Below are 13748 nucleotides of genomic sequence, written 5' to 3'. Positions count from 1 at the left end.
TGAAGTTCGGGGTGCTGACCTTTTTCCCCTGAACAAGGTAAACGATATATGTCTGACTGATTAAAGTAAGCTTGTTAACCCATTTTGAGTTGCTTTCCTTTGTCAAAGCAGATCTAAGAACCTGTGTGAGCAGCCACTCTAGGGACACCAGGGTGCTTGCTGCTACATTAGTCCAAATAAAAATAACTTCAAAGAAGTTAACAGAACTCATTTCAAAAAAATTTCGAAGGCTTTTGCTCAAATGAATCATAGTTTAACGACTTAGAGACTGATTATTTTTTCCTATGATGAACAGATTACTTTAAATAGTTCTGAGAACAATTTGTTGGCTGAAAAACTGTTTTGTTGTTTTCAGAGATGTATATTTCAGAATTGCATGTAAGAAACACTGCATCATTAGTTTATATAGCAGAGATATCTAGAGAAAAGAGTAATTTCATTTATTAGAAGGAATTTATTGGATTTCCATTTTATTTTTTTAGCAAAATATACTGACAAATGTAAAAGGCAGTATGATATGATACAGAATCTGATCTTGGATTTGGGAACACTTAGGTTCAAATACCACCATGACCCTCCCACACTGGCTATATAACTGAGCAAGTCACCTAAACTCTAAGGGCCCCCAAGCAACTCTTCCAGACTATTTGTATAGAGAGACCACAAATCCTGAAAGATGTTCACTATGAGTTGCCTACACAAATGAAAATGTAAGTTTGTTGTTTTTTTTTTAAGTAAGGAATACAGACACTATATTACATATGGATCATTTGCTTATTTCATTTTAGTCTGAAAGATTATAATATAAAAACTATCTTAATCTGCACTAAAACAGAACAGTTGTAATGAAAATCATCAATAATCTGCTTCCTCAGTTAATATGGAAGATGAGGGTGAGAAGTTTCATAGCTTAGTGGACAGAGGGGGCCACACTGGAGTCAGAAAGAAAAGAGTTCAAATCTGTTACTGACACATACTAGCTGTGTAACTGTTTGTGCTTCTAGTTGCTTTAGGACTAGAAATTACAAATAAACACTGACAATCTTCATTAATGGAGTTTCTATACCAGGAATTCCTTACATCAACAAAATCTCCATTCAAAAGAAAAAAAATTAAATGTAGGGAAACAGAAGCAGTTTTGTTGGCCATCAAACTGAGTAAGGAATGAGGTCAAAACTTAAGTAACCACTAGGTTACTTAGGACAGAAGAAATAACTATACTTATCATAGGACAGAAGAAATAAACTATAGCTTCTGACTAGATGCCTTTGCAGCCTAGCAGGAATGAAGCCATGGCAGAGAAGAACCTTAAACCACATATGGGTAAGGTAATATAACACATATAATAGAAAGGAAAAAAACACATTAGGTAATAATCCACCATTGGGAGAGGTGGTATAGAGAGACTACACAAATTAAAAATTCATTCACCTAAAAAAATATGTTAAAATTTTCCACTGCTACTAACACTGAATTAAGTACTTTCTTTTCCCCTGCTGAACACAGGGTAGAAACCCCTTCCTGGGGTGATGACAGCTTTGATGAATTATTAAATAACTTATTTTATTTGTTAGAAATTAAAAGAAATTTTCCTTAAACTTGAGTTTCATGACAGATTTTTTTTTTTAAATCTGAGGTAGAAGGAATACAGAAAGGTTCAGTCAGCTTTATTTTCAAAATATTAAGGACTTTCTCTCCCCTTCTATTCTATTATTACTGATGCTTTTTATTTTTTATACCTCATTAATTTATAAATGTATCCCTTCCCTTCCTCAGCAGTCTTTACAAAGATTTAAAATGAAAAATAAAATGTTCAGTAAAATCAACTAAAATACTGACTACTTCTAAGAGGAAAAAACAAAACAAAACAAACCATACTCACAGCTCATCACTTCTGTGATAAAGAGAAGGCTTAACTGGTACAGCAATAAATCTGTCATGGATTTAGTTAGTATTATCATATTTATACTAGCACAACCCAACCATGAATAATGACTATCCCTTCAATTATTCATTCATTCTTCATTTAAAGAATGTTTTGTAATCATATTTATATGTCGTGAGTGTCTCTTGATGAAAAAAAATTACTCGAAGACTTCATGCATTTTGAAAACTTTTGAATGGAATTTCCCTTTCTATTTATTTCTTCCTCTTTAAAAGCTGCTATGCAGAAATGCTAATGATTTTGTATGCTGCTAGTTTACTGAAATTATTAATTATTTCAATTATGTTCTTTACAAATTTTCTGGGATTCACTATCAAGTCATCTGCAAATAGGGATGATTTTGTTTATTCCTTAACAATGTTCAAGCCATGAATTTCTTTCCCTTCCTCCTAGAATTTCTAGAACAAAAGAGGAAAGAATGGTATTCTTACTTTTTCCTTGTATTTGCTAAAAAGCTTTTACTGTTTATCCTTTACAACTAATTCTAGCCTTTCATTTTAGATACATACATCTTATATTTGAAATGACATTCTCATGTTTTACATCATTTTATTTTCCTGAATGAGTATTATACTTTATCAAAGACTTTAAAAAATCCATCTTAATATAATCATGTGGTTTGGGCTATTGTTTACTATCATAATGAGAATTGTTCTGTTGAATTATTTTTGTATCTCTTGACAAAACTCCAACAGGGTAATAATGAATAAATTTTGTATTATGTTTGGATTATAGTTTTTTTCCCTCAAGTTTTATTCAAAATTTCTGTATCAGTATTTGTTTCATAAAGGAAAATTATTAGAGTATTTTCTGGGTTTTTGAGAACCACTTACATAAAATAGTCATTAACTGCTCCTTAAATGTTTGATAGAATTTACCTGTAAATACATCAAGACCAGGGATTTTTTTTCTTTGCGACTTCCTGTATGTCTTTTTCAATGTTATTTTCTGAGATTGGATTAAGATCTCTATCCCATGTTCTAGTAATTTGGGTATTTTATATTTTCAAGGTAACAATCCATTTTTAAAAAAATTCTTTGTTTTGCTACAATATTTCTGAATAGTAGATTCTCAAAATTCTTTTTATTTGTTTTCTGTTGTAAGTATATCTTGTTCTTTTAAAAAAATTTTCTTGGTAATATTGTTTTCCTCTCTCTTTTTTGTCAGGTTGGTAATAAGTTTATTAACTTTACTTTCTTTTCAAAGAACCAGCTTTTCTCTCCTTCCATACTGGTAATTTTAATATAAGACTTATACAGTACATTATAGTATAATATAAATATGACATAATAATACAGTATAATTATAACAGTGTACTAATATAGCATATTACAAATAACATTTTCAGGTTTTTTTTAAGGTATATTAAATTGGGCCACTGACAAGCTGTTCAAAGAAAGCCAGAGAATATGATTTGAAAGAAATGCAGCACAGTGTAAAGGTGAATAAAAAATATGCCACAGAATGACTGTGTAATGACAGGGCTGTAAGAAGACTAGTTTTGAATGACTCCTTAATTTTAAGGGGCATATAGCTTGTTAGTATTACTCTTTTCTAATAGTAGCGAAAGCCTATTTGAAGGCAGACTGGCACTTTGGTCAAACAAAACACATAGGTTAAGAAAGGGGTTGGTGGAGAAGCAACGGAAGGAAAAACAATATCCTGACACATAATATTACTGTAGTCTGCTGTGGCCAAACCAAATCCAGATTATTACATACGGTGAGTTACATTTTAGGAAGAAGACTGACAAACTGGAGTATGTACAAAGGAGACTGACCAGCATGGTGAGGAGACTGAAAACCTTGTATGATATGATATTATACCCATGGAAACCATGCTTAAAATCATATTGTTTGTTCAGTCATTTCAGTTGTATTCAACTCTTCATGACCTGATTTGGGGTTTTCTTGGCAAAGCTACTGAAGTTGTTTGCCATTTCCTTCTCCAGCTCATTTTTTATAGATGAAGAACTGAGGCAGAGTTAAGTAACTCACCCAGGATCACACAGCTAGTAAATGTTTGAGGTCAGATGGAAAACTGAGAAAATTAGTCTTCCTGACTTCAGGCCCAGTACCACCTAGCTGTCCCTAAAAATCACATAACTGAGAATATTTAACTCAGAGGAGTGTGATGGCTTGCTGCAAATATGTGAAAGGTTGCCCTGTATAAGATAAAAAAGGCTTCTTATTGCTTGACTCTGAAAAAATAATGAAAAATAATGGATTGCAGAATGTAAGAGATGTAAGGAAAATTTTCTAATGAGTAGAGCTCTCTAAAAGTGGGATATGCTGCTTCAGGAAGCACTGAATTTCCCATATTTGGTGTTTTTCCAGCACAGGATAAATAAATGATCACTACCAAGGACACTGTAAAGGGCAGTGTGTGCTATTCCAAGTATGGACCAGTTGACTTCTGAGGTTCCTTCCAACTTTGAGATTCTGTAAGCTTATTAAACCAACAGGTGAAGAGAGAAGAGGTTTAAATTTAGTTACTAGACTGGATGCTTAATATGCCTTCCTGGAAGTGTAAAGATGTGGCTAATTTTATAATAAGTAATAATTTTACTAATGATTTTAATTGCTTTATTTCATTAGTGTTTAAAAACATTTGGAATCTATTTTACCATCCTACAAAATTTTCATGATTCCTTCCCAACCATGTTAACTGTCATAGATATAAAGAACAAGATGACAGTAAACACTAGTAGAAAATGGTTATATTTTCCATCTTCGTAAAAATTCTTTCTTGATTAGATATGTTTTGTCTCCTTGTCCCAACCTTCCAAACGCCATTTGTTTTAAAATAGATCATTGTGGGGCAGCTAGGTGGTGCAGTGAATAGAGTACCAGCCCTAGCACCTCCTAGGAGGACCTGATGTTATGGGAATGGGAATCCAAGATCTTCCCTGCCCCTAGGTTCTTTGATAGGATTAAATGACTCTAAGAACCTTCCATGATTTGAAAATATACTCTGCCACCTAATAGGCTGAATGTGGTCACATGGAGCCTGTGGCAGGAGGCTTGGTTTTCAGGAATGCCCACACCTTGTTGCTTTTTGATTGGGCAGTGGGTCAAGAGGGCTGTGACATTCTCTGAGCCAAGAGAAGGCTATATATACCCTGATGTGAGGTTTTATTTGGGAGCTCACTTTGAGAAGAGTTATGTGATTTGACCAGACGAGACTCTGGGCAGCCATTGAGCCCCCTGGCTTTGAAAACCCAGGTGTTGGTACTTCCCTCTCTGGTAACTGACTAGGTACAGATGTAATGGTCAGACAACTAGAAGCCTGTCTGCTGATCTGTTTCTCTGTCTGCTTGTAACTTCTGTTTATAACTTGTTTATATTTTCTGAAGTTTGGGGTGCTGACCTTTTTCCCCTGAACTAGGTAAATGACATATGTTTGATTAAAGCAAGATTGTTAACCCATTTTGAGTTGCTTTCCTTTAGAAAAGCAGATCTAAGAACCTATGTTGGCAGCCACCCTGGGTATGCTAGGGTTCTTGCTGCTATACCTGAGTTCAAATCTGGCCTAAGACACTTAACACATACTAGCCATGTGACCTTGAGCAAGTCACTTAACCCCAATTGCCCTGCCTTCCCCCCTCCAAAAAGGAAAAAAAAAGGTCATTGGTGTGGGTGTGTAAATATATAGATATAAATATAAAGACACAAATATGGCCATAGATAGATACATATCACAGCTCCGTTGAGCTGGAAGGGCTTTAAAGATAATCTAGTTCAACTCCTTTCACAAATGAGGAACCAAATCTATATACAACTATGTGTAGAAATGGAAAGGACCTGGGTTCAAATCCCAGGTCTCCTGATTCCTTGTCTGATTGTCCTTCCATTTTCTATACTACCTACCAGTTTCATAAAAATCTTTTTTTTTCTAAGCAATTGGGGTTAAGTAACTTGCTCAAGATTACATGGCCAGTTATTTCTGGGTGTGGTGCTAAGTATCTGAGCCTGGATTCGATCCCCAGGTCATCCTGACACTGGGGCCGGTGTTCTTACTCACCGAGCACTAAAAATCTTTTAAAAAAGAGAGGAAAAATCACATTTTTTATTCTTTTGATGAAAGGTGGTAGGTTAAACTAATGTTTGAACTAGTCCTTTTAAATTTCTAAATTAAATTTAATTAAAATTCTAAATTGTAAAATGTGAGTCTTTTGACTCACAAGTTTTCTTCAATCCACAGCAAACTCCACTGATGCATCCAATAAGGGCATAGATGCAAGTCATTCAGTTTCACACTTCACTGAGATCTCTGACTCCTCCTTCTTATCTACCTCACATATTCAACCTGCTTCCAAATCTTCACACTTCTTTCTCCACAACATCTCTCACAAGCATCCCCTTCTCTCTACATTCACATAGATATCATTCTAGTTCAGGCCTCCATCACCTGTCACCTGGACTATTTTTACCAAAGCCTCCTGTTTGGTCCAACATATCTAAAGCTTCTCTACATCCCCATATATCTGCCGTATGCTGCAAAATAAATTTTCCTATAAAGCACATAACTAATCATGTCATTTCCCTACTCATGAAACCCTAGGATATCTCTAGAACAAAATATGAACTCCTCTGTTTGGCATTTTACCTTCCTGACTTGGGACCTTCTTATCTTTCTAGTTCTTCTCATATATTACTAGCCTCCATGCACACTATGATACAGTCATACTAGAATACCTGCTGTACTTCACCCCCGGCTTCTATATCTCTCATCACTGTGGTTTTGTACTGCCTGTCCTCATGCTGAGAATATACTTCCTTTTTACTTCTAGCATCTGGAATCCCTAGTTTCCTTCAAGACTAAGTACAAGTGCCACCTTTTAATGAAGCTTTCTTGTCTCATTCTCTACCCCTTCTTCCTGTTCTAGTGTACTCTCTCCCAAACTAATTTGTATCTGTATTGTGTGTGTATGTATATATACATGCATATACATACATGTGTAGGAATGCACACACATGTTGTTGTGCTGTTGTTCAGTTATATCCAACTGTTTGTGATCCCATTTGGGGGTTTTCTTGGCAGAAATACTGGAGTGGTCTGCTGTTTCCTTCTCCAGCTCATGTTACACATGAGGAAACTGAGACAAACAAGGTTAAGTGACCTGACCAGGGTCACACAGCTGGTGTCACAGACCAAATTTGAACTCAGGAAGATGTCTTCCTGATTTCCGGTCCAGCCCTCTATCTACTATACCACCTAGCTGCCGTGTGTGTGTGTGTGTGTGTGTGTGTGTGTGTGTGTGTGTATGTGTACACATACTTTTATACAGGTAGATGGTTTCTTTATTATAAGCTGCTTGAGAGAAGGAATTATTTTGTTTTGTTTTTGTACAAGAGAAGGCAAGGCAATTGGGACTAAATAACTTGCCCAAGGTTGAACTCACGTCCTCCTGACTCCAGGGCCGGTGCTCTATTCACTGCGCCACCTAGCCGCCCCAAGAAGAAAATATTTTAATTTTATCTCTCCATTCCCCAAAACTTACTACAGTGCTGGGCACATGGTGAAACATTTAATAAATGCTTATTGATTGAGGGAAATTGTCTGTGCTTCCAAATACCTAAGAAAAAGCCTATATGCATGCTTTGGGGTCCATTCTATTCATAGACATGGCAGTCTAGTAGTATCATTTCAAATTAACCAAGTCAGATAAGCATTTTGTGTGAACTGGTTTTATCTCCTTCATTAGATTATAACTTCCCGTGGTAAATACAAAAGAGCTATGTTTAATACACAGCTCCTTATAAAAATTAGTCTTCAATTAATATTGTTGTTTAATCAAAAATCCCATTCCTACTTATTTCACATCCTTTCATTCCACTGTGACATATCATTTAGCTAAAAACTTGGCATATTTTTGTAGTTAAATACAAAGTTTACACAGACATAAAGAACTCCAAGAGAAAATTGACAGTAATAATAGTAAACTTAGTAAATAACAACTAGCATTTAGATAGCACATTTTGCAAAGTGCTTCAAAATATTACCTTACTTTATCCTCACAACAACACTGAGAAGTAGACACTACTGGACTGGATAAGTGGTACAGTGAATAGAGCACCGGCCCTGGAGTCAGGAGGGCCTGAGTTCAAATCCAGCCTCAGACCTTAACACTTACTAGCCCTGTAACCTTGGGCAAGTCACTTAACTCCAAGTGCCCTGCTTTCCCTCCTTCAAAAAAAAAAGAAAGTAGATAACTATTACTCTCTTATTTTACAGAGAAGAAAACCAAAGTTAAGGAGGTTTAAGGTAACCTTAAAACAAAGTTAAGTGACTTGTATAGAGTCACATAAATAAGTATCTGAGAGAAGATTCAAACCCAAGAATTCCTAACTCCAAGTCTAGCACTTTAATCCACTGTGTCATTTAATTGTCTCCTAATGAAGAGAAAAAAGTAAAACTTTAAGTTCTTTTTAAGTCAACTGTCTGATTACATTTACGTATTTGGGGCATATGCATGTTATTTCTTAATTTCCACACCAGATTTTCTTAGCTAACCTACTGAGTAAATTGTCTAAAGGACTTACCAAAATTTTATTCTGTTTAGATCTCACGGAAGCTCCAAACCACTGGTGAGACTTAAACTCCAATGGATCATTCTTGGCATAATCTCTATTCCCTAAAGAAGAAAATTGGGAGAAAAGAAATCCCCAAACATTATTTTTAAATAGTGCAGCAAACTTTTTTTTAATCTAGCATGAGAAGGAAATGTTGATGGTTAATCAAATATTTTATTTAACAGACACACATGGATTATTAATTTTTTAAGAATTGGATTTAATTATTAAAATATAGTGTCTTAACACTTGATTAACAGTGAACATCATTTAGTCTATCTTTGAATGGAAGGTGAAAAAATTGTTGGAACTGAGTGAACTAAACTGACTCCATCTTGTGACTCGATTCTGGATCTAGCTCAGCTCCCTTTCTATGAAGTTATGGGTCTAGTCCAATTTCTGTCTTGTGATAAAACTTTATTTAATTGTGGGAATTGTAAGAAAACTATATTGCATTGTTTGAACCTAGCTCTGCATGGCTGGGAAGCTAGATCACCTCGACCTGTTGTTCAAAGCCGTTTAACTAAGGACCTATAGTATGCTGACTAAAAACCCAGTCAGATACAACAACTAATGCAAAGAATTTTCTCATATTTATACATATCAAGTAACCTATATGTTTTATCTAAAAGTAGTTCCATACTGGTGAATCTGTTACTGTTTTCATGTTCCTTTGAATAAACACAGATACTTAGGGAGAGTGGGACATTTCTTTTTCTGATTTCAGGGAACAGAATCTATTTGCTCTCCCTCTCTCAACTCACAAAGTTCCTAATCTTTCCTCTAAATTAGAAATCTAATCAACTAATTATAATCCTGTCTTATATCCTGAATATTGTTTTCTCTTAATGAATAAAAATGTGTCTCCCCTGTATTCAGGGTCTAGTGCCAAGCTGAAAAGGCTGAGTCCAGATGTTATGCAATTGGTATGCGTCGCTTAATAAATCTATATTCTTGGAAATTTGAACGTTTGTTTCCTCAGTTATTTCAGATTTCACCCACCACAAAGGCACTTAAGAATCCTCCAGTGCCTATGTCCCCATTATAAACATCAATTTTCCCTGTACTATATTTGTGCATAAGGGATAGTTGAAGGGCACATTCTGTTGTACCCTAGATAATTAATCAACCAACAAGAGTGCCTACAATGTGTCCAGAAGTTTTATTGAAGAATGTTCTCCATGACAAATGATGAAAATTAAAATATGAACCCCTTATAATACTGCCACCAGGAGAAAAAGGCTAACATTCATACTATTAGCCATATTTTTTTTAGAAAACATGATTTAAATGTTTACTATATCCAAGTCAGTATTAGACTGAGCTAGCTATGAAAGAAGAAAAGTCCTATTATATAAATTCTTTTTTTAATGACAAACTATAAAATGAGATGGTAGAAATGGGCAAACACACAAAAAAGTTGGCTTTGTACACCTAAAGGATTTGATTTAGTAAAACTGAATGGTACTTTATAAACTCTTTTATAAAAAGGTGCTTTCTGTCCACATGTTAAAGTCATTCAAGATTCCTTTGAAGATTTACAAAAGAAATAATCCTGTTCAATGACCCTCTAACAGTATATATCAGACAAAGGGAAAAATATGGAGGTATAGGCTTGCTAATGGAGGTCATACTAGAATGGAGGAGATTTAGCAGAATACAAAGAAAATAAGGATTTTCTGTGTATGATGATTATGTCCCCTTGATAATTTCTGTTTGCAAATAACATTGTGTTGATTAAATCAAGTCTCAGAACATTGCAGAATCTCCTGGAAGAGATCCATTATCACTCAAAGGAGTTTGCTCTGACCAACGATACAGGAAACACCAAATGGATTAAGAATGTTTATTGCCCAGATTTCAGCATGCATTTGGAAGGTCAACCTATAGAACTTGTCCATAAGTATGTATATCTGGGATAAACAGTACAAATAGATATTGGATTGGACTCAGAGATGGATAGGAAGAGAGTGGATCTCTGGGAAATTTAAAATTCCTTCAGTCAGTTACCAAGGAAAGAAAAGGTCAATTTTTCTAATACCAACATTATACTGAAGAATAAAATTATCTATGATAAATGAATATACAGAGTGCAATAGAGAAGTACATGGTGACTGTGAGCAACCTACAACATATAACCAATGAGGAACTTTGAAGAACAGGAGTAAAAGATATAATCCAGCAGTTATATAAATAGGAAAAGAAAACAAGACTGATCATATAGTAGAAATGAGGGATTTGGGCAGCTATGTGGTGCAGTGAATAGGGCACCGGCCCTGAAGTCAGGAGGACCCGAGTTCAAATCTAGCCTCAGATACTTAAACTTACTAGCTGTGTGACCTTAGGCAAGTCACTTAACCCCAACTGTCCTCCAAAAAAGGGAAAAAAAGAAGGGAAGGATGACATGTGAGCAGCTAGAAACCTTGGTTACAATCCTTGCCCTAACAGTACTATAAAGTTCCTCAAAAGGTACATATCAAATCCCATTACTACAAAATCTCTGTAAAACAAAATATCTGTAAGTTATAGATGGCCATATACACCTGGATGTAACCTAGTACAACTGAATTTAACTAGACCATTACTTAAAATTTTTATAATAGAAAATGATAGATATTATAATATGGTACCCTCAAGGTAACATTACAAACCAAACTAAAAAAGATACTAGTTATACAAATTGTAAAATTTATCAGAAACCATGAAACTTCATCTTTTCTGGAGTTTTTTCCTGCAAGTATCTCTCTGTCTCTCTGTCTTTCTCTCTCTCTCTCTCCCTTTCTCCTCCATAAACAAGATGATAGGAAAAAGAACATGATATATTGAGAAGAGCAATAATTAAGAGTCAGAAAAATTTAATTCTAGTCTTGGCTCTTCCATTAGCCATCTGTGTCATGTTAGATAAATATATCAATAACTCTGGACCTTAGTTATCTCATCTGTAAAATGAGAAGGTTGGACTAGATATTCTCTCAGGGTCATTCCAGCTGTAACTCTATTATCTTATGATCTATACACTCTGGTCATGACTCAAATTCAATGCCAAGGTCAAAACAAGGGGGAAGACAGAGTGGGCCAGGATATGTTCTTCTTGTACATATTTTCCTCCCCTGTAGATTAGATTACGAAATTGTTAGATTCAGTTAAATAACCTAGAAACCAAAAATTAAACTCTGGCACTACTAAAAGCTATCACAATGATAACAGGGGTTGTTGATTTCCTTAATTCTCTGACCTTCTACACTAGCAGCACTGTTGTTGCTGTTTGTCCTTCATTCTTGAAGAGGACCAAGGACATCGGGAAGTTGATGTCTTGACTTGCAAGTGAAATGGATTTAAGTGAGACAGGGCTGTGCAAAGTCACCAGCTTCACTCTCTCCTCCAGAGCCATCTGGTTCCAGTGGCAAGATAATGATTCCAGAATAACTAGAAATGGATCCAGATACAGTGGGAGACTTTTGACTTTTTTAAGCTAAGGTCCTTCCCAGGTCTCAGTTTGTCTGAGGCAACACCCATTCAATGATTAAGACTAGGTTAAAAAAAAAAAAGAGGAAAAAAATGATCTCTTTTACCTAATTAAAAAAAATCAATCTGGAAGGGGAACACCCTCAGGGTGTCTGGCCAAAACAGAAACAACTGCTATTTACACTCACTCAGAACCATTGAAACCCAAACTATGACCAATTAAGTCTTGGAGTGGGACTGGTTGTTGACCAATCAGGGAGAACCAGAGTGATTTGGGTTTAAGGCATGGCTTTTTAAAATGATAGAATAAATAAGTAGGGAAGAGAAAAAAAATAAATGTAGTCCATAAACTCCAAGATATCTTGCAAAGTTTCAGCAATCAAAATTTATATTCCTTTGAGCAGAACACCTACAGGTAAGGGTATGATTGCTTATGTAGACAGAGGAAGAGGAAGGAGAAGGAGAAGAGAGAGGAAGGAAGGAAGGAAGGAAGGAAGGAGGGAGGGAGGGAGGGAGGGAGGGAGGGGCACTGCCCAATTGGAACTGGCCAGGGTGGCTAGGTGGCACAGTGAATAGAGCACTGGCCCTGGAGTCAGGAGGACCTGAGTTCAAATCGGGCCTCAGACACTTAACACTTACTAGCTGTGTGACCTTTGGCAAGTCACTTAACCCCAATTGCCCTGCCCCCCCCCCCAAAAAAAAAGCAAAAAATAAAAAGAGAAACTAGCCAATTGGGTCCCCAGTGACCCAGCTACTCACAAACTGTTGTTTGTCCTTCATTCCTGAAGAGGACCAATAACACAAGGAAGGTAATGTCTTGATTTACAAGTGAGATTAAAGAAGAAAGTGCCTGGGCAGTGATTAAGCAATGTTTCAAAAGTCAATTAAGTAATGGGTAATAATACTGAGGCTCACAGCCCATGTAAACACCAAGGCATGACCTCCAAATACTACCTCAAAATCTACTGAGCCTGGTGGTTAAATAGAATTGAAATACAATTTTAGTATTTATTATACTTATTGAGTAATATTTTAAATTTCCTATTCTGAATTATAAACACAAAAACACCTAATTAAGTTGCTCTTTGTGTATGGCATTCAATTGGTCTTTTTCCTTTGGGTCAAAATTCTTCAACACACCTGTTCTTCTAACTCTGCTTTGTCATATATATGTACACAGAAATAAAAAAATTTTCTAACTTAAAAGATGACCTTCATGCATACTGAAAATATTTTTGTAAGCTTATGAGAATAGGAGCTGTGTCTATTTATGCTAACTATGTAACTTAGAGCACCCAACAATATTTTATATACTAAGGTGCTTTATCAACATCTGATGACATCAATGATGATGAAAAAAAATAACCAGATTCTCACCTCATCTTGGCATACATAAAATGACAGACTTTCATCAAAGGTGAGTGAGGCTACCTTGAGTACCACCCCTTTATGTAGGAAAGTAAGAGGAAAGTACTCATAGAACAATCAGTTAATCATCAAGCATTTATTAAACACTTTCTATGGGTCAAACAACAAGGATAAAAAGACAAAAGTAAAATAGTCCCTAACCTCAAGAAGTCTAGCCTGTAATCTGGTAGTCAACATATACACATACATATACATGTGCATGTATGCATAGATACACACACATATATGTATAAACTTATATATGCAAACATATACATGTATTTGCACATATATATTCAGAAGATGTATAAACTGAATAAAGGGTTGATTTGGGGAGGACCACAGTAGCAGCAGAG

General features: G+C 35.5%; 1 protein-coding gene and 1 long non-coding RNA gene across 2 annotated transcripts in view; one reads left to right on the top strand and one right to left on the bottom strand.

Annotated features, from left to right (window-relative positions):
- The window catches only part of LOC138143314 (uncharacterized), a 358919-nt gene that overhangs the window by 196831 nt on the left and 148340 nt on the right, over positions 1-13748 (top strand). The gene's annotated exons all lie outside the window — the stretch shown is intronic.
- ITGAV (integrin subunit alpha V) overlaps positions 1-13748 on the bottom strand; it is a 116244-nt gene that overhangs the window by 60622 nt on the left and 41874 nt on the right. The window contains exon 3 of the mRNA XM_069064512.1: positions 8491-8582. Within this exon, the coding sequence (XP_068920613.1) occupies positions 8491-8582 (92 nt within the window). The remainder of the gene's footprint in view (positions 1-8490; positions 8583-13748) is intronic.

The sequence above is a fragment of the Petaurus breviceps genome, unplaced genomic scaffold, assembly GCF_028583685.1.
Source record: "Petaurus breviceps papuanus isolate PSGF00001 unplaced genomic scaffold, PetGlider_PUasm1.0 90638, whole genome shotgun sequence".
NCBI lineage: Eukaryota > Metazoa > Chordata > Mammalia > Diprotodontia > Petauridae > Petaurus > Petaurus breviceps.
Note: the sequence above shows the minus strand (reverse complement) of the source record. Positions and strands in the feature narration are given on the sequence as shown.